The sequence below is a fragment of the Elgaria multicarinata genome, chromosome 8 (assembly GCF_023053635.1).
Source record: "Elgaria multicarinata webbii isolate HBS135686 ecotype San Diego chromosome 8, rElgMul1.1.pri, whole genome shotgun sequence".
Taxonomy (NCBI): domain Eukaryota; kingdom Metazoa; phylum Chordata; class Lepidosauria; order Squamata; family Anguidae; genus Elgaria; species Elgaria multicarinata.
In genome coordinates this window covers 75647886-75669768 of record NC_086178.1, presented here as the reverse complement: position 1 = coordinate 75669768, position 21883 = coordinate 75647886, and the positions used below count along the sequence as shown (strand labels likewise).

Below are 21883 nucleotides of genomic sequence, written 5' to 3'. Positions count from 1 at the left end.
CAGATCAGAGCAGTGTGAGAGGATAACATCTGGGCATAAACAAACCAGTCAATTCCGGTACGATCTTAATATGTGCTTGTGAAACAAGTGACATAGAAGCAGAATTCCCCCCCCCATCTCTTCTTATGGGGAGCATATTGTTATCTAAGGTAGAGATGGCCAACAGAAATTCCTGAGGCAATTATATCTGCCCCCCCAATGGCCTTACCAAAAATGTTTTTGAGGTATATGAAATAGAAATCCCACATTTTATGTAACACCTGAGCTTTAAATGTTGTATGTACCACACTGTGTATATATTACCAGGGGGTAGGATCTAGTCCCTTTTCCTTTTGTGATGACCCCCTTAGCTACAGTTTTTAGAAGACGATGAGGTTCCATGCTTTAGCTAAAATTGAGAGGAGCAAGCCTTGTGGATTTTATTCTCCACACCCACCCCGTCCTGTATTATTCAAACACTGGTAATAGCTCAAATTTCATGTTTGATCCACAATGTTCTTCAAAGGCTCTTTGAGTTTTAGTCTTCTCAAATGCCAAATATAGCCTCAAATGGTTCTGATTTTGACCCTTCCATCCTCTACCATAAAAATGGAATGGAGTTTGTGGCCAGGGACATTGAACAAGTGGACTGTGCTTACCAACTCCAATATGCCAAGTTTCTCTAGAGCATGATTCACACCTGACAATAGCGCCCCCATGCCATTACCTTGGGAGAATACAGGACAGCTTGCAGACCCTTAGCCATAACATACTTGCATAGCAGCCCCATTTGTGGAAACCAATAGGTCCATGTCGGCCAAATTTTCTTAATGGCAAAGGCACTATTTGAACTTCCATCCTTGCAGAAACTTCAGTGATAGAATATCTCCCATGTGGTGATGCTTTATCGTAAGTGCAAGACTGGCCATAAGCCCAAGTAGGTGCTTTGTCCATGCCAAAGACCATCATGTGGAAGGCACCATCATGTGTGAACCAGCCCTCATTCTTTGATGCAAAGTGCAACATACCACCAATCAGTACTAGTGACTGTTGTCAGGAGTCACAAACTTTCATACTTCCCACAAGAATCTAAAATATGTGTGTGTGTGTGTGTATGTGTGTGTGGGCATTTGCATGTATATAGACACACACACCCCTTTTAATTTGTGTGCCATTTTTCCACAAAATGTGCCCAAAGCGGCTCACAACACAGGAGCAATAAAAAACCAAGAATGCATACTCATACATTAATTGCAATGTAGGTTTTAAGAGCATTCAACATTGTTCATTGTTCTATTCACTATGATTTGTGCACAGAAAAGAATTAAGTCCCCTGTGGGTCTGCAATACTATTAATTACCTAACAGGTATGGTGTAAGTAACCGGTAGAATTTCTAGATTATAAAGGATGCAAGTTTTTGATTGTATAACAAAATGCAGATGTGCTTTTTTTGAACTTTTGTCATGTCAGAAATCTTAGTGATAAAGTATACACCTGAAGCCTTTTAAAAACAAACAAAAACCACCAACAACGAGGTGCTTGGGAGGACGTTAATGCTAATTAAAACAAATTTCGATTGTTTGCATGGACACAAATTGTAAAAACTATGCAGATCATACATTTCTAAAATGATGGGGTATGGGGGGGGGTTCTTATTATTTTTCTAGCCTCAACTACAGTGATTTGTGTAGTTAATAAAGTTTGACAAATCTATGTGAGACCAAATACACAACGTATGTCACTATGATAAAGCAGAGGGAACCATACTGAGCTCATCCAGCCAAGATTTACAGTTATAAATTTTCTGAGAAACTTTGGAGTGCATATATATATATATATACGTTTCGTGGTAAACTGTGAATGGAGAAATAAATTACACGCGAGTACTTCCACTTTTTTGAGATCATTACTGTTCTACGCCAAATATGCAGCTATTCCAAAGAAATGGATGTCTAACACCTACAGAAAGGCTTCCTCAAAGCCGAAGTATGTGGGCTAAACATTGTAGTTGTGCCCTCCCAACACAATTTGGTAGTGTGGCAGCAGGAGGACCCAGATCCTGGTTGGGGTGGAAATCAGCCCCTGGAAGTTGCCCATGTCAGCTCTAAAGTGAATGTGGATTAGAATCTTAGAGCAAGGTGCAGAGATTTTTTAAAAATCCTTTGCCCCCTGCTATGGTTCCAATCCAGATTTGCTCCTCCACACCTGCGATTTGCATTGGGGGGGGGGGTAGGGAAAGTTTCCAAATGCTTCTCTGGGGGTTTCCCCCGATGAAATTGCAGGCAAGGATGCCCTGATCTAGACTCAGTGTGGTGTGGTGGGAGAATGGTTAATGTGCCTCTACCCCCAGTGCTAGGGTCCCAATCCAGATGCATTCCTTCATGCCTGACTTTGTTTAAGGAAAAGGAACAGATATAGCAGCAGACTACACTTTAAAGTAGCATGCGGTTTGGCTGCAAGCTTGGTTTGTTAACCCCGAAAGTAATGGAACTATCCAATTAGGCCTGGTGCAGATGCAAAGCCGATGCCATGCAAACCATAGTTTGCAAATTAGAAGCTGGCCTCAAGGGCATGTGCGTCATCCCTTCCTTCTGGCTTAGAACAATTTTTCACTTCCCTTTCCAGCAACCCTTAGTGAGGAGGGATGGCCCTCCCAAGGTAGTTAGGAAAATTATATGTTGCTGATCATATTCATAGCTGGCAGAGGCTGGTATGATGGAAAATAAATGCCAAGTGTAAGCTCTAAGGTAGGGAAGGAATTGCTTGTGAAAGACACACGCTCTTAGGCATGTATCCTCGGCACCATCACAGTTTAAAGGATAAGAGGTTTATTGTGGTAGGTCAGGAGCTTGCAGGAAAAAGGAAACAGTGCCAGCAGTCACATGCTCAGCTCACAGGGTACAACTGCTGCCTGGGACTGGTTGCCCCTGGCTCCATGAAGGTGCTGGGCAAGAGCAAGCTGGCAGATGATCCTTTAAACTGCAAAGGGGTGTGTGTGTCCTCACATAATTGAAAGGCTCTTGAGTACGGTGTGCACCCCTAAGCATGCATTGTCCTCATCCAACTTCTTCCCCCCATAGAATCCGACCCAAGATAACTGGGATGCCCATCTAAGTGCAGTTCATATAAACAGCTTGGGGGCACCTCCAAATCTGGGTTCAATGGTGCATTGCATAGAAAGTAATGTAATGCAGATAGACCATCTGCACTTAGATGCACATCTGAATGCAGATGCTGCCTATAGCATCTTATCATTTTCAATAAGATATATGTTAGGAAAAGTGTACATTGCATGCAGTGTGGGAAGTCCACCCACCCTGGGATTTGCATTTCAATGTGCAGAATCACTTAGAAATAGAAAAGGTTATTATTATTATATATCTCTTCCATGCATTCTAAAATCAAACCTATTCAGAAATGGCACATTTAAGAGAGCTACTTACAAGCGTTCTGATACCATATTGTTTTTCAACTTTTTCTTTCAGTTGTTTAAAACAGGCTTCCAACCTCTCATGAAATGGCCTTAGTGCTTCTGTTACTTTCTCTCCATGAATTCGTATACCTTCTGTCAGGAAAGGAATCTGAAACAGGCAATAATATTTTAATTAAGGAGAAAAATGCAAATTTCATCTTAATTGTATATATAATTTTTTTTGGAATAACATTGCCTGCAACAACTGTAAAGGAGCCTGTAACAACTCTTTGGGCAAAAAGCCCGCTTCCCACCCAGCCTGAACGGCTGGGGCGGGGGGCAGCTTTTGCAGGTGGAAGGCAGTGGAAGAAAGATGGCCCATGCATCGGCATGTGTGCCACATGGATGGGGCAGCGCCTATAAAGGCCAGCCCCACTGAAGGTCAGCCTTTTTCATTTTCCGGCTCCCACCCTCCTTCCCTTCAACTAGTATGGGATTAGCCAGTCGACCCCTTTGAAGAGGGGGCTGATTAGGAATTTACCTGTCACAAATTTGCAGTTGTGTACAGGTGTTTTCCTACTCCATACTGGAATTATGATAGGCGGATTAGATAGGGACGGGCAGGAATTTGCATGATATTGCAATAGGGACAGTGAGCACTCTGACAACTTTTAGTGATTGGCATATCCGGAGGTCCTGCTCCTCAGGGGATGTGCAACTCTCATGTTAGGATATGGTTTGCCTTTGGGGACCTTCCTGCTTCACCTATTCAGAGCTGTGCAGCATTGGGCGGGGGTGACACAGGTCGGTCTCCCCACACTTTCAAAGTGTCACGTCAGAGAGGGGCCGAGAGAGTGGCTTGCCCATAATGGCAGGCTAGGTGCCTGAAGAAAGGATCTAATAGTTTCCTGCACTTTCACATACAGATTCAGGGAAGGGTAAAGTTCCGTTATTTAAATAAAGAGGCCCTAGTTTATCCCAATCTTTGGTATCTTTATTCCAAGCTTTATTCCAAGCTTTATTTGGTGTCTTTATTCCAAGCTTCCTTCTCCACTCATTGTGCAAGTCCTTGTGCAGTTGTCACTGATACTGGAGAAAACCCAGTGTTACATGAGTGGACTTCCACTCACTGAGCTACAGTTTACCGTCCCCTCCTCCAGCCTCCCACATGCCCTCCAAATCTGCTTTGGAAAGTCACCCAGCCCTGGAAACAGACCTGAGGTGTATTCAGGGAGCAGGGGAAATCTGATTTGCCAGCAGTGTGGGATACAGCTCAGCTATTCCACAAAACATCCGTATTTACAGTGTGGGTATGTTCTTATGAAGCTGTTAGTCTTTTAAAATAAATGGAGTCCTCATATTTTGAGAGACACAGCTAAATTCATCAGGATGAATAAATATTCCATTTACATTATGCTCAAAAGAATACCAAGGCATCCTATGCGTTAAATTAGCATGCTGATGAATGCTGACTCTCAAGCTACACTATTAATGTCAACCCCAACAGATTTCGAGAAAATAAATAGTAAAGAAACAAAGCCTGCTTCGGGTTAACAAATGCAATTTATGACCCTTTGCGCCACCCAGAAAAAAACAAAATACTCTGATTGAATTAGTGCACTTCCATTTTGGTTAAGAAAATGTAGAGACCTACTTGCTAAATGCTAAACCCATATTTCTAATCAGAAATTGGTTTTCAGAGATTTTAGCAGAGGCAGAGATAGGGAAGAGGGAAGGCAAAATTAATTCTATTTTATAATTGAAAATAATCGCTTACGTGCAAGGCTGCTGTCAGAAAATATCCATACCAAGGTAAGATTACATAATTAGTTCATGGTGTGAAGGTGTAGCTGACCTTTAAAATGTTTTAAGAGAGATGTTTCATTTCCAAAGCTACAGGCCTCCCTATTAGTCTCTTCTCTCCCCCCTCCCCCTCCCTTTCTCTCAACCTTAAAGGGGGGGGGGGTGTAAAATCCTTTCACAAGCTACATGATTTCAGAGTTTGATATTCTTCACAGCAATCAAGCTAAGAGGCTTCTTCTTAATAATTCATAATTAAACCATAATACTGATTAAAAACATTTTTTTCTAACATCACTGAACATCCATCTAAATGAGCAGATTTACAAGAAGGGAAGATAAGTGTACGACTGAGCATTTCAACCAATTCAAGGAAACTTGTCAAGATCAAGTCTGGAATAAAATGTGTATTGTTGACATTTAGCAGCCTACAGCTGCTGCTTCACTTGGCACTTTGGAAGGAAAAGACTGAAGAAGGACAACATTTTTACTATAGCCGCTGTTATTTATAGCCTGTACAGATTTGTTCTTGGCAATACAAAAAAATAAACATTAAAATTGCCACTTTCCTGCTGCTTTGATTAGAACTAATGAAGCACAATCTCTTTAATAACCAAAGAGCAACTTCTAGCTATCTTGTACATGGCAATGAAATACAGGGTACTACAGGTGTTTTTTATATATATATTATCATCATCACCACCATCTCTGAGGAAAGAATAAGCCACATGAGAGGCTTACACATTTGCTGCCAGGTCATCCTTGGTTTTTATTAGATATAGTTGAATGAATGGCAGGACCTGATAGAAGTGATACAATCCACTAATGGAGAAAAGCCTTCTAAAATGAGAGTAAAGTGAACACTTCATAATGGTGTGGGCATAGAGAAAAAGCATGAGAAATGTGCCACTACAAACTACATGGGTTACTGGGTTAGGGACTTTTCTTTTGCTTATGTTACAGTGGAAAGGAGCGCACTAATTCGTGATGGTAGCTAAAGACCCCAGCATCCAATTGCATGCCAGAACAAATTAATACGTATCTCAGTAATATTCTCCTGTCCCTAGTTAAGGTATAGGCAAATGTGATTTAACTTCCTTCCTATCAGAATGCCCTTCCTTTATTATGTATTTCACCAGCTGTCTCTCAGCTGTTTGGGCTACGCAAAGCCTCTGCCACATTCCAGCACATAGGGCACAATGCTACACATGTTTAGACAGAAACAAGTCCTTCAACTCCCAACATTCCCTGTGCTGACTGGGGAATGCTGGGAGTTGTAGGTCTTTTTCCTGTTTAAACACGCCTAGGATTGTTAGTCAATGATGTGCTCAGTGACTTTGTAGACAGGTTCATGCTGGCTTATCTAGACAATACCTTGATTTTCTCTGAGAGTTTTGAAAAACATAGACATCATGTCCATATTGTCCTGGAGCAACTATGAATGCAATGTTATCTGCAACTTCTCCCATGTGTTTCTCTAAACCTTCTACAGCCTTGGAAACTCCCCCATCCTCTTATTTCTAGCAACTCTCACATGCTGAAAGAAATCATGGCATTGGGACCCAAGAGCTATTGGCCATCAACATGACATTTTGGGAATGTTGACACGGGCTCATCATTCATTCAGGTACTTAAAGAAATCTGGTGATTTCTGAACCATGAAATACTAGAAATCCCATCAGGTATGGTAGCTATTAGTCTTCTCCCACTTCCAGTATATAATCACATACTACCCAAGTACAAAGAATTGCAAGGCAGATGCTTTCTCTCAAAAAGTTTAGCTCTGTTCTAGTCAAGAGGTTCACCTGCCCCCATGCCTGAAAGCTTCAGCAATGGGCCAATCAATATAGACTTCATTCTTAGGTACAGAGAATCTTGCCAGCTGATTCACACAGTGCTCAATATCTGACAACAGGAGGTGATTACTTATATTGATGTAAAAGATTGCTGCCTGTTCCATCACCATATGTTCTACATCCCTGAGGGTCTACAGGTTCCAGGTCCTCTATCTAGGCCATGATGCTCCCATTGCCAAGTACATGGATGTACTAAAACCCCTTAAATTCCCCATTAGTACTTTGTGGTAGCCATACATCTGAAAGGTGCTATGTCCAGTCCTGTGATATATGCACCTAGGACCAAGATACTCCATCACAATTGCAGGGCCTACTCCAAACACCCACTAGAGAGCATGAAGTAACATCTCCTTGATTTAATTGCTCAATACTGTCTTCATAAGAGCAGAACACTGTGATCTTAGTTGTGGTGGATATGCTGATCAAGATGGCACAATGCAGGGTCTGGCATTTGTCTCCTAGACTGCCCAGATGTTTATCAATCAGGTTTTCAGGCAATGTAATCTCTGGTTTTGGATCATAGTTCACCTCTTGTTTTTGGAAGACATTCCTGTCGCTTCTGAAAAATACAGGTATGCCTGTTCACAGTATGCTACCCACAAACCAATGGGCAGATAAACCAGATCCGAAAACACTACCTCTTGAGCTTCCTCAGTTATCAACATGATGATTATTCCTGCTCTTGCAGCTCATGAAATTTGCCTACTGCCCATGCATCCACGCTCTTGAGTCCATTCTACATAAATTATGGTACTACCCCCTGAGAACATGCAGCTATACCTTTCCTATCCTGAGTACCTATTGCAGAAAACCAACTGGCACATCTGCATAAGGTCCAAATTGAGCTGATCTAGCAATCAGACCATGCCAAAGAAGCCCACAAATTCTAGACAGACTGGCTTCTTCATAAAGCACCCTACTCTGCTGTTGGAGCAAAGTATGGCTCTCCACAGAAAACCTCTTGTCCAATCTCTGCCCAGCTAGATCATGGAAGCCAGCAACCTTTTCCTATCCTCTAAAAATTAAATCCAGTTAGTGATAATCTGGACCTTCCCAATGTTGTAAAGCTCCACCAGTTCTCCCATGAGTCTCAGTTAAAATCCAACCATCTAACCCCCTTCCTTGGTCACAGACCTCAGCCTCTGCCTCCCATACAGGTTCAGGATGATGAGGAATACCATACGCAGTGCATCCTGAACTCTAAAAATAAATAAAAAATAAAAAATAGAAATTTGGGGTGCATGTTCCAATTGACCGGGAGGGCTATGTGCCGCAGGATCATTCTTGGTACCAGTAGAGCATGTTCATGACACAGCAAAGTTTCATGCTTATTACTACTTCTACCCTCACAAACTTGGCCCATAAGGGTATGATGGACCCCATCTTGACTTGCAGGGACAGAACTTCTGGCATTTATGTACACCTGCCCCACATGATCAACCACCAAACTGCAGTTAGAAGCTTCTAAGTGAAGCACACTTCAGTTGCTCCTTCAGACCTGTCTTCTAGTTCCAATCCTGCCTCCTGGTTTGTCCCTTGCTCTTCAGTCCTAACTTCGTGTTTGTCCCTGTGTCTTTGTCCTTTGATTTTGGCTTGCTCCTCGGTCATGTTTCTTGGCTTGTCCTTTTATTCTGACTTACTTTTCAGTCCTGAATGTTGGCTTGATCCACAGGTCCTGGATCATCACAGATTGTTGCCCACGACCAAGCCCTGACACTCATTCTCAATGCTAAATTATGGTCATGTACATATTCAGTTTTTTTAGTTCAACCATTTGGATTCTTTTCTGCATGGTTAACACAATTCACATAGAGCTGTCAGTTTAAAGATTGAAAAAGACTAATGTTACACACAAAATAAACATGTGGCATGAAACTGAAAGCTGTCATTGGCCATTATTCTTGATGAATGAACAGAGTTGTGTTTTTCTGTGATAGCATCTCTATGATGAAAGTCCTATATACCTTACATTGGACTTTAGAGTGACAACCAGTTTGGGACCAGCTTACCTCCTTCCATATTTTCCTAACCAAACACAAAAGTCATCTTCAGAGGCCTTTTCCAGGGTGGCTCCACTAAGTGACGTTCAGTGGGTTGTTGCCAGGGAAAGGACCTTCACAGAGCTGGTGTGCCTCTTGTGGAATATCTTTTCCAGAGAGGCTCATCTGGTACCTACCTATCTTGTGCAGACCTTTTTTATTCTCCAGGGTGTTTTAAGAGCATTTAAAGGCTATTTTAAAGTTGTTCTAAGATCTTTTAAGATACTTCCATATTTAATTTCTGTCTGTGGGTATTGTTCTATGGTTGCTGGTGTTGTTTACTTATTTTGTTTGTACTGTGGTGGGTGTTTTAATCAATCTGATGTTTAGGCATTCGTGTTTTTATTTAAAATTCTGAAAACTGACCAGAGAACTATGTTGAGCAAGTTCAATTGAACACTAGAAGTGCTGATTATAATTTAACTGGGCCTCCACCCCTTTCTATTCGCCATGTCACCACATCGACAGAGTGGTAAAGCAGCAGTTTCTGCAGCTGAAACTCTCCCCACGGTCTGAGTTCGATCCCAGCGGAAGCTGGTTTCAGGCAGCCGGCTCAGGTCGACTCAGCCTTCCATCCTCCCGAGGTCGGTAAAATGAGTACCCAGTTAGCTGGGGGAAAGGTAATAACGGCCGGGGAAGGCAACGGCAAACCACCCCGCTATAAGGCCTGCCAAGAAAACGTCAGCGAAAGGTGGCGTCCCTCCAAGAGTCAGTAACCCCACGAGAGGTTCCTTTCCTTTCCTTCCACATGGTGAACAGCGACACACAAATACCTCATCAAGTGGAACAGCCTCCATGCAGTAGGGGTTGGAAGTGACAACCGCAACTCTACTTAGTTGAATACATTGACCTTGTTTCAGGAAAGCATGTGGATGGTGGTGAACTGTGTAATCCTAACTTGGGAGAAAAAGGCCATGGCGTTTCATTTGTATTTTCATGGAGCCAGCCCCAAATCTAGCAAATTAATCTGCACTGTTTAAAAGTACAATTCAAAACTATATACAAAAACAATATGCCACCCTCATAATTCAATTATCTTATCTATGGAGTAACAGCACCGAGGACTCTAAAATATTCTAAAGGGCCATTAAAGTGGGTCAAATGAGCCGGTGAAGAGTTCAAACTGGTCACATAGGGCAAAAGATTTCAATTTCTTCTCCCTCCCTGCACTGTTATCTGCTCTAGCTAATCCCATTCTCATTAGTGATTTCCCCTTTGAAAGAAAATGACACTTTTTGATTTGAAATAATTTCCAGAAAAATGTAATCCTGGACACTCTGGTTTAGTATGTTAAAAGGCATCACTGTTTCTTCCTAGCTGCAGTAGTTTCAGAAAAAACATTTGTTCCTATTAATCTGGTTTATATTTCTTAGCTTTAAGCAAGCAAACCTGGAAATGCACAAGAGATGTGAAAATGATGCACATCTGTATTAAAATAAATCCATGTGTATTGTTAAATTTCTAGCCTTGCAATAATATATAAATTATGCTAGCAAACTAATTCTCTTTGGGGTTAATAGTGTGTCCATGAGCACCATTAAAATTCATTTTTAACATAGTTATTGGGGCAATGACACACTGCTGACATTAAGTTACTCTCCTGGGAACAAATTATTTTTCTCTGTAGGGCTGAAAACTTCTAAAATCCAATCTGTTGTAAAAGCTTACAGTGGGAGAAAATCAATAGAATTTCAGAGAACTACACTAGTTTTTGTTCAGCAATAGTTTTATGGTCTGTAGAGGATTTCTGAATATTATATTTTACCTTTCTTCAATGTCTAAAGTATAGGCCCCTGGAAATTTAAATTATTCCTCTTATGATAAGGACAGAACTGAATATAAAACAACACAAATGTAGCAGCATTGTTTTTAAAAAAGCAGTCAGTCACATCTGTGAAATGCATCATAAAATTATCCTGAGGCTAAACACACAATATTTGCATATAGCTATGCAACAGAATGAGCTTCAGTTTTTCTCCCCAATATATTTGCCATTTAATAGAAATAATAGTATTATTAAACAACAACACTGCCTGTCACCAAAGATTCATAAAGAGGGCAGTGCACGATTTTCTCTTTCTAATTAATCTATTTTTTTCTTTGTAATTTGGGAAAATAAACAGTAAATAAGGGACACTTTTCATGGAATCCTCACCTTTATATATACAATGCCTTTCATTGCTATGCATCTGCTGCAACCTATCTTTGGTTACAGTTCGCAACAGTGGTTTGGGAAATCGTGATGGCTGGGGGTGGGGGGGAAGTACTTCTGAGCTTATGTGAATTGCTGCTGGCCAGCAGAAGGTGTAATTGGGGATGCACCAGGTCAGACATTACCTTCCCTCTATGAGGTTGCCTCATAGTAGTTGGCAAAAGTCTCATACAGTCCATCCTTTCTCCTTCCTACATCTCTGCCAGCAATAACCAGCAAGAAGGATGTCTCAAACATATATCTTATAATAATCTACCAGTTCTTTACTGGATCCACTTGCCAATTTATTGCACTTAGTTTCAACTTTATTCTTTCTTATACTCGTCTATGAAGGAAAACAGTGTGTGAATCCGGAAAATGAAAGCAGGCCTCCAACACCAGCAATTCCAACTTGCTCAATACTTTAGAGCAGCTTTCTCCAATCTGCTGCTCTCTGGGGCCAAACACCACTCCCTCTTATCATGAATCATGTTTGGCCTTGGATAGTACCAGATTGGAGATGCTCTCCAGGGCCGACAGGACTGGAGCCAAAATTGATGTGACTGGAGCCAGAAATGGGACCACTGAGAAACAAGAGCAGGTATCAGCATGCTCAGGGGATCCCCAAGATTTGCAGAAGTCCGAAAAGTCTTTTCGATAATACCTACAGTGGCAAAAGACCTCCAAAAGAGCCCAATGAGTACTGAGCATGCTTAGTAGCCATGGAATGTTGAACGTCAATTGGAAAAGAAAACCAGAAAATGGGACAGGGGACACTCCTAAATAGTAATGATGGATTGAAACAATTTGTTGTACTTATAAACTCCTTTTTTCCAAGATCCATTTTTCAGCCCCACCCCTACCCCATTCCCATTATTCATTTATCAGTCTCTAATAACCCCCTCTTTCCCATTTTATTCTAGATCTAGCACAACCTTGCCATGAAACAAATATTCACAATAAAGACTAAATATTCATTTCTATTATGATTAGTCCTTGTTGCAGTTTTCCAGCTGAACATTTAAGTTCCTATACTTAACACATAGCGCTATGTTCTCCTCCCATCCCCCAGAGTTAAATCAGTCCAAGACAAGGGGGGAAATGCAACAATGGACTAGACCACACTATGATAGTTCCTTATTTGAAAGTTCCAGTGTTCTCATATCTTAAAATTGTGCACTTGAAGGCATGAGATAAAATCATGAGTTAATAGTGTTGGTCACATTTGGGAGTACAAAGTGACAAACTATGTCAGGCACAAAAAGATGAACTTTAACTCCTGTTCTAAGGAAACACAAACACAAGAGTGAATACTTTGACGCCTGAATTTTGTCAGAAGTGACAGCAGGGTGCTTTGGAATGCCATTTGGCAACCTGATTTACCTGCCATGCAATTAGATCCTTTAGTTTTTCAATTTTTTCATGATCTTCTGGATGGTCGTACATATATTTTTCAGTAAAAAAGGCCTAAGGAAAACAAAAGCATAACAATTATTCTATAGGGTATGAAACGTGTTTTACAATGTAGAAGAGGCAAAAGTAAGGAGGAAACAATATTTATCTGATCAGTTTTAACAGGATACGAGCTTTTTAATTTAGGAATGAGAATGATAAGATCTAGCTGGGCTCATGTGCAAAAAAGTAGCATAATTAATTGGGGCACATAGTCACTTTGAGAAAAGGATATCAACTTACTTTAATAAATGTTTGTTTCATTTTGGGTTACTGGATGCCACTATTGAACGTCAACCGAGGGGAGAAGGAGGTATTGGCTAGAATTGTGCTAGATGCTATTTCTGTAAAGAATTCTATAATGAATGGTGTGTGCCAGGAAAGCCATGGTTTTACACCTGTACAGCCCAGTAGAGGTCTTTGTGCAGCCCGGCTAAGACCTCACAATTTTGGTCTGACACCATCACCTTTCCTTCCAGGACCTCAAGGCAATGTACATGTTCTCCTCCTCTTCATAATATGACAACAACCTTGTGAGGGAGAAAGAGTAATGGGCCAAGGTTCCATAGTGAGAACCATGGCAAAGTGTGGAAATGAACTAGTCTCATAGGGGGTTCCATTGCTCCTTCTGGTGGCTGCTGGTGATTATGCAGAATCCTTTCCACAGTGAGCCCCCAAATTAGAAGTACCAATAGATTTCTGGATCTATGATACCAGTTCCCTACTTAACTTAGTACAGTGGAAATTGTTCTGAGTCTGATCATATTCAATGGTATTGAATATGGGGTTACCTGCATGTAAAGCACTCAGTATGGATATTTGAAGATACAAAAAGATGATGTCTACCATATAATTATGATGTAATTAAAGGCCCGATTTTTAAAGGGGTCGAAAATGGCATACACCCCAACGAAATCAGTCAGATTGGATAGTCTAGAATTATATAAACTAATACCCAACAGATGCTTTTTGTTTCATCCATGTACCTCATGAATGTAATCATTGCCCCGGAAAAGGGTTTTGGATGGGATGCTACCCACTAAACCCCCCAGTGTTTAGTGGGTAGTTTGGCAGTTTCAGAGATACCACAATTTTTGTAATATGTCCAGATAGTCAAACCTTTTGTACTTTATGATGTAAGTATTTTGACAAGAACTCTTGAACTATTAAATAATGCTGCTGCTTATTAAAACTCCAAAGTGTTTGTCTCATTTCTTTATTCTGATAATGATGAAAAAGCTTAATTTTTTGAGCTTCTCCAACTGTGTAATTTTCACAGTTGGGACTATTGCATGTGTTAAAGTAACAATCTAATCCAGGGGTGAAGATTACTTTCCCCCCACTGGGGACCACATCCCTCAAGGATAACCTGTCAGGGACAATCGGAGCTGACATATTAGAAGCTTCCTCTTCCAAAGTATAACAAGTGGGTTTCTTGACAACACTCAATCTTATCCTTGGACTAAGAAGCAAACAATTCAAGAAAAAGTCTTTTCTAAGGCATCAAGAAAAACCTTCTCACCCACAAGAAAGCTTGAAGAAGAAAACAAAACAAAGGTGGTTGCTCCACTGATCCATAGCACTTATATTAAAAAACGGGAGGAAAGGATTGCCTGACAGTCTCTAGTTTCAGTGATGGTGGGGCGGGTTGTCACTCTGCCCCTTGACTAAACAGATTGTCACAAGAGCCCCATTTTCAAACATATTTACATTGGTAAAAATACAGAATAGTTCCCATCATCCAAATATTCCATCTGTAATTGATTACTTATATTATTAGTTGCACTGTCAATAGCTATCAGCGTCCTGTTTCTCCCCTCTGGAATAGCAATATGGCTACATTCAAAGCGTGTCATGGTCTTGCACCTTATCCTTCTTCTTCCATTTCACTTTACCATCCCCCTCGTACCCTCCGTTCTTCAAATGTTATGTTGCTCTCCCACCCAAGAGTTTCTATCTCTCTTGCCCGGTTTCACCCATTCTCACTGGCTGCCCCGTTTGCTTGGAATGCTCTTCCAGAGCAACTACGTACCACGAGTTCCATTGTAGATTTTAAAACGCGTTTGAAAACTCATTTGTTTTCAATAGCTTTTGGTCTTTTAGCTTGATTTACTGTTCTTATTACGATTTTTCTCTTATTTCTGCTTTGTGAACCCCTTTCCCCCCTTCATATGTTTTAATGTGATTTTAGATTGTAAGCCTCTAGGCAGGGTATCGCTGTTTTATTTGTATATTTTGTACAGCACCAAGTACATTGTTGGTGCTATATAAATAAATAAATAAATAAATAAATAAATAAATAAATAAATAATAATCAGAGAAAATGACCAAACGTACCTTTTCATAGTTTGCGAAGCCACCCATAACCGCAGGGTCCACAATGCCATTTAGCAGCATTGACAGAGGATTAATAGGTAGGTTTGGATCATTCAAATGTTGCTGAACCATATTGTTGATTTTATCATTTGTTAATTGCATGGTTTCAATTGCATTTTCAAGTGGGCTGATTTCAACCTGAGAAAACAGCACAAACAATAATTAAAACACACACACACACACACACACACACACACACACGTAGTCGTATTGGTTTAAACTCAACTATCAACTGAAAACAGTAGATTTCAAAGCTTAAAAACATTAGCATAATTCCATTTCAGCATGTAAAATTATAAGATCAGCCATGCCGGATCAGACCAAACACCTTTCTAGTTCAGCCTTCTAAGGCCAACTAGATGATTATGGGAAGTTGACAGTAGGACATGAGTGCAATAGCACCTCCCACACATGTTCATATTGTCATTGATGCTGGAAGCAATATACAGCCATCATGATTATCAGACATTGATAGTCTTATCCTCTACTAATTTGTCTAATCCCCTTTTAAAGCTGTCCATGTTGATGACCATGACTGAATCTTGAGGTAGCAAATTCCATAGTTTAACTATTCATTGTGTGAAGAAGTACTTCTTTGCACCTGATCTGAATCTCCCACCATTAAGTTTCATTGGATAACCCTGGGTTCTAGTGTTATGAAACTACCATCCACTTTTTCCATGTCTATCCATGTGAAAGCCAGGACTGAATTACTGTTGCATACATCAATATTGGCACGCGCGCACACACACACACACACACTTGATTCATGCGTTAAAATTACATTCATATACATAAGTAGTCACTCAGATTAAAAGAAACAGTAACCCACCCACTCCACCACAACAGTGGAGATCCAGAAAAATCACAGGGCTGTTTGATATTAATATTATCTTTTTCTATTAAGGTAGATTGAACAGGTTTGCACACCACAGCAGCAATTCCGGGTTTATTTAACCCAGAAATTTGCAGGGAGAAGCAGCAAGCATTTCTACTTTTGATGAACAATCTGGGTTGTTTCTGGACATACCTGGGTTGTTAAGCAAAACTCGAAATGATCAGTATGTGGACCACACGTTCCACTTGTCCCCGCAATTCCTGGTTTAAACAACTCAGGAATTGCTGCTGTGATGTGTGAACCAAGTCAGTGTGTTACATGGCCGGTTGTATTTGAAACTCAAAATTTGGAGGTGAGGTGTCAGGCACTTGGTCAAAATTTCTTGTATGAGTCGAAACAAATCCTCTCGATTATAGCCCATGCTACCGATTATTTTTATTAAACAAATACTATGACAGAATATCAAAGGAAGTGGGTTAAGTAGAATGTGTTAAAAATGCAAGTCTGTATTTGATTACAGTCATTTGCATAAACTTTACATAAGAACACTTCTATCTAGCTATCAGTAGCTTAACACATTTCTGAAAGGCACTTATAATCAGATCTTTCTAATTGTCACTCCTACACCTGCACTCTTGATTACATCTAACCTGCTTTAATTATCATTTTTAAAACTATGTTATGTGTATTATTTTAGAATGCAAAGTAACATGACAAACAATTCTGTTGTATTTGCCCACCAGATCTCTCCTCTTTAGTGTTGAACTTGATACCTTTAAACTTGGTCAGTAATGTGGAGTTTCAGAATGCAAAAAATGTTGCACATTAACATTGCCCTTTTAATTGAATCCTGCTCCTGCTGTAGCATGATCAGAACAAAGAAGAGTAAGGAGACAAGCTACATAAATTGGATTAATGTGCTATGCTGCAACTCCATAAATATATAAAGAAATCAGCTAAATAGATGAATATATTGTTGTGAAATATAAGTTGAGTAAACAACGTATATGAACATTGACCATTGAAACACATTCACTAGACATTGTGACATATGAGCATAAATAAAAAGATCATATGTTGCATATTGCCTGATCAATTTCCATAGTCTCCAATGTTGTTAGAGAATGTGCACGACTTGATAGCATAAACATACATAGCCTGTTGCCATGCATATTCCATGCAGGAACAAAATGTATATTCATGGGTCGATAAGTGAAATCCTCCCACATCACTTGGAGGTTAAGTACACTGCCTGGCCAATATACACAATTCCCTCTTTATGGTGATAATATGTGTACTGTCTCTATCTCTTCAGGTGAACATTTACAATAGATGGTATTTATGTACATTCTCAATTCAAGTCTCATTAATTCCAACATATCCAAGACTGTAAAATTAGTGACCATAGTAACCCACTCATAGGCTCACAGAAAACCTGACAGATTGCCAGTTTGGAATTTGCCAGACAGAGATTTGTTAGCTCAGACACAATGCTAGGCATCAATGTATTTAAAACGTTCATGTGATAAATGAGAAAATTATATTTTTTCTTCTCTTGTAGAGGTGGAATCTTTCCCCTACACATATTTCACATTCAGACTACAGAGACCGTGCCCAAAGTTTCTCCTCCCTACTTGTTTAAAACACCATTTACAATCTGATGATGTGACCTGTCTCCCACAAAGTATCGTCAAATGCTTGGCTCACTCTCTCCTCCATCTTCTTAGATTCATTACAATGTCCAGCCACACTAACTGTTCCTGCTTGTCATGAAATCATCTAATCAGGGATAGGCAACCTTTTTTGGCCTGTGCGCACATTTCGCAATTTCAGAAACTCTGCTAGGCGCCAGCACAAAAGTGGCTGCCATGGGAGGCGTGGCTGGTCACAAAGGGCAAGTAACCTGCTCCAAAGACTGTATGAACCCCAATGCAGAAAACAATACTTTGAACCATTGTTTTCAGTGCCAACAGAAACCTCTTTCACAGTAAGCAAACTGCTTTTCTCTCCCCTGCCCTCTGCCAGCCAAGTCATCCCCACCCCATTGGGCCCATTCAGAAGACACCTTGAACCATGACTTTAACCATGGTGATTAAGCCAGAAAGCCAGGCTGTGTTCAGAAGACACCTTAAACCATGGCTTTAACCATGGTGAATAAGGCCTTTAGCTTTATTCACCATGGTTAAAGCTGTGGTTTAATGGTGTCTTCCGAACACAGCCTGGCTTTCTGGCTTAACCACCATGGTTAAAGCCATGGTTTAAGGTGTCTTCTGAATGGGGCCACTTAGTTTTTTCTATCATTCTGGATCACAATCCATAGACTCTCTTTCTCTCATTCATACCTACATACACCATGCTCCCAGACAGCCATCCTCCATCCATTCATACACACATGCAAAGTCCTATGTATCCATCACACATAAAGGCATACACAGGTCCCCCTTCTTCCTCCTCCTCCTCTTCCTCCTCCCAGCAAACATATGAGAAACCACACTCACACTTTTTCAGGATCCCTCCAAAAACTCCTCCAAATGTCTTTCTCTCTCCCTCCCTAATGTTTTTCCCCCTTGCTTCTTTATAAGGTTCTGAGAAAGACCTATACTAGCAACGGCAATATCAACAACAAAGAGACAAAGACATTGAAGCACTATTCAGACCCAAGGCTCAATGAGTTCAATGAGTGTGTGAGTGGGGAGCAGGATTGAACTTACTGGCCACAAGCCCTGATGCCAACACATTGCTGATCAAACCTCACAGCAGTCATGTGTTGGCATTAGGTTGAAAGGGGGCAACGCATGTATAGATGTATGTGCATAGGGCTCCTCCATGTGAGCAGGAACCCTGATTGGCCAGGGTGGCTGCTTATGTGGAGAAGCTGTGCAGAAACGTAGTCCCTTTTCAATGTAACATTGAACACATGGCCAGCGGGTGCCTCAGTGAGGATATAGCCATCAATATGATCCTGCTACCTCTTCATGCTAATGGACTAGAAGATTTTCATCGAACCTTATAGAAGCAGTCATGGCAGTTCGGAAGGGGTAAGATCAATATGCTGTTTCATTTTTCAACTAGGCCACCAACAAATCATGGTCACAGAGCTTATCTCTCAGGAAGTTAGAGAATATAACTCTAGTTGAATCCAGGAACTTAAGTTATTTGCAACATGATAATAATATAGAAAGAAAGGAACCAGTGTCCTTAAATGATTACAAAATTGTTACATCTCAACAATCTTGAGCCAGTTATCTTGGGGTTGGCCTCTATTCCATGACTGCCTTGCCTCAGAAGTTCTATTGAATGACCTGTTCTTATATACCTTGTGTTTTGTTACAAACCTTCTACAGAATTACACCTCACCCTCTGCTACCTCACTTTCTGCTACCTGCAGAATGACACCTCACCTCCTGCTACCTCAGCTTTCTATAAATACTTTGAGGTCACCTTCCAGTCCTTTTTTGATGCTCAGTACTTTCTCCTGTGATCTTTCCTTGACACCACCTGCTTGTTTTTTGACTGCCCGTTTCATTTCTAATCCACTGGCCCTCACTGAAACACTTGCCTTATCCAGGAAGGAACCTCATTCTGTCAAGCCCTTTTGCCCTCCCTGCCATGACTAATGGATACCTTCCAAAATAGGGCTACCTTTTCCAGGCTATTGGAAAGCATCAGGGCAAAACTGTATACATCTGTGTGGTCACTGAATAACTGTGATAAATCATAAACCTGTAAATAAAACATTATGAATCTAACCCAACAATATGCTCTGAATACGTTACTGTTTTTCAAGACCAGATACTTTGTTTAGCATAAGAGTACAGGGATACATTTGGCATTGTCGGAAGTAATTTCTGTGTATTAAATGGTCTTGCTTAATCCATTAATACCGATATTATAAATAAAACAAGCATTTTAGCCAGTTGAAGCTATGTTCTCTATTTACTTTTTAAACAACGCATTTCTGAATCAAGCGTTTGATGAGAGTGTGGGCCCATCACCCATCTCTGGACCAGACAGTACTGTCTATGAATAACCTGGCTCCAAGTTTAGTAGTGTCTCAGGTGAAATCCTACTCTAAAGAAAGAGGATGGATATAAACCACTGGGATAACTGGTAGTGTCTCATACTTGGTTTATTTACACAAACAATAAAAGATTATAGGTTTCTTCTGCTCTTCTCGTCATTTTTTGATTGCAATGTAATTCTGTCTGGTTATAAGAACAAACTTCCAAATCAATATTTATTTAAATCCTTACCTCTATCTTCTTTGCAAATTTACAACTGCAAAACATTAATCTGAACAGCCTAATGTGTGGGAAGTCATATAAAAATGTATGTTAATACTTTTTCCTCTTTATCTACCCACAAGAAAACACAGACAGATGGCCAGTGTCAGATTGGAACTAGCAGAGTTTTAATTTAAAAATAAAAAACCGCAATAACCTACTTATAATAACTGAGTGGTGAGGATTATTTCGCCTTTGCCAGTCTATCCTTTGCAATGCATGTGTAAAAATAATTTATTTCAACTTATTTTTTTTACTTTCAGCATTTGTATTAGGAATTAAGTAATTTAGAATTACAGAAATCAGGAACATTAAATTTTGCTACAAGCTTTCCATTTGTTAAGATTGTCTATGAACAGCTGAACTGTATTGCACATAGGAGGGCAAATAACGTCCTACATTATTAACTTGGATGGAAGTTGTGTATTCCTTTTAGCTGTGCAGCCATTATAATCCTTGCTTACAAAAGGCATAAGCAAGGAGTACTATTTGCAGAACTTATGAGCAATTCTGTGAGATGTGTAGAACTGAACAGTCCCATGCTGAAACTGCCTGCATAAAAGAGTCTGCTTTCTTAACTAGCAAGTTGAAAGGGTTTTAATCAGATAAGATAGTACTGAAGAACATACCAATAAAACACTTGGGAGTTATGGAAATGTCTGTGTATCTAGCTTCCTACTTTCTTATTAAGAAAGACAATTAAGTAATGTCGCTGGAGAAAAATGGATTGACTCCAAATTAAAACTAAGTGAATTAATGGTTCATTGCCATGAAGGTAACACATTGATACTAATGTTTAAATACTACCCAGGCAACAAGGGATTGACTTTTAGTCCACAAAATTCCTAAAATGAATTTGAACATGCATCTCTAGATAGGGAGATGTAAATCACACATTGTAAAAAAAATACTTATGACTGATTTCACATATCGTAAATCAATTACTTATGACTGATTTGACAATTATTTAACTCAGTCGTCTGTAATTAGGGGGTATAATCCAACTAAGGTCCTATTTAGAGTAGACTCATTGAAATGAATAAGACTTAAATTAGACACAATTAACTTAAGTCCCATTCATTTCAATGGCTCTACTCTAAGTAGAACTTTAGTTGGATTCTGCCCAAGATTTGCTATAACAAGGAGATTCTTTTATCATTATAGCGATATTATTGGACATTATAGTGGACATTGGATATAGGATATTGTAGTGGAGAAAGGACTATGCCAGACATTCCAGTAGGAGAAGGCCAATAACTTAAGCTAGTGCATCAACATCACAATCACACACAGAATGTAAGCATCAGCAAACTGTACACGTTCAGATTTTATTTTTTTAAAAAAAATAGCAGCTATGTGATTAAGTGACCCCGATAAACATCTTCTGAACTGATCTTACCATAAAAACTGATTTGACTTCAAACCATCTTAAAATCCCGGGTAATTTATATCCTGTCACATAAATGGTTCTCTCAATCCACATATTCTGCAAATTTAAGAGAAAAGATTTGAAGTAGAATGTTAACAGATTGATAGGCTTTCACCTAACCCATAATTTATATCTCCATTAACACACACACACACACACACACACACACAGCCAAGAAGCAAGTATACAGATACAAAACCTCTTTTTAAAAATGCAATACAAAAATC

The 21883-nt window shown here is 39.9% G+C and overlaps 1 protein-coding gene across 1 annotated transcript in view; it reads right to left on the bottom strand.

The window, feature by feature from the left end:
- Positions 1–21883, bottom strand: part of DOCK1 (dedicator of cytokinesis 1) — a 427979-nt gene that overhangs the window by 31292 nt on the left and 374804 nt on the right. The window contains exons 44-47 of the mRNA XM_063132809.1: positions 21627–21713; positions 15068–15244; positions 12662–12745; positions 3424–3561 (exon numbers count right to left, since the gene is read on the bottom strand). Of these exons, the coding sequence (XP_062988879.1) occupies positions 3424–3561; positions 12662–12745; positions 15068–15244; positions 21627–21713 (486 nt within the window). The remainder of the gene's footprint in view (positions 1–3423; positions 3562–12661; positions 12746–15067; positions 15245–21626; positions 21714–21883) is intronic.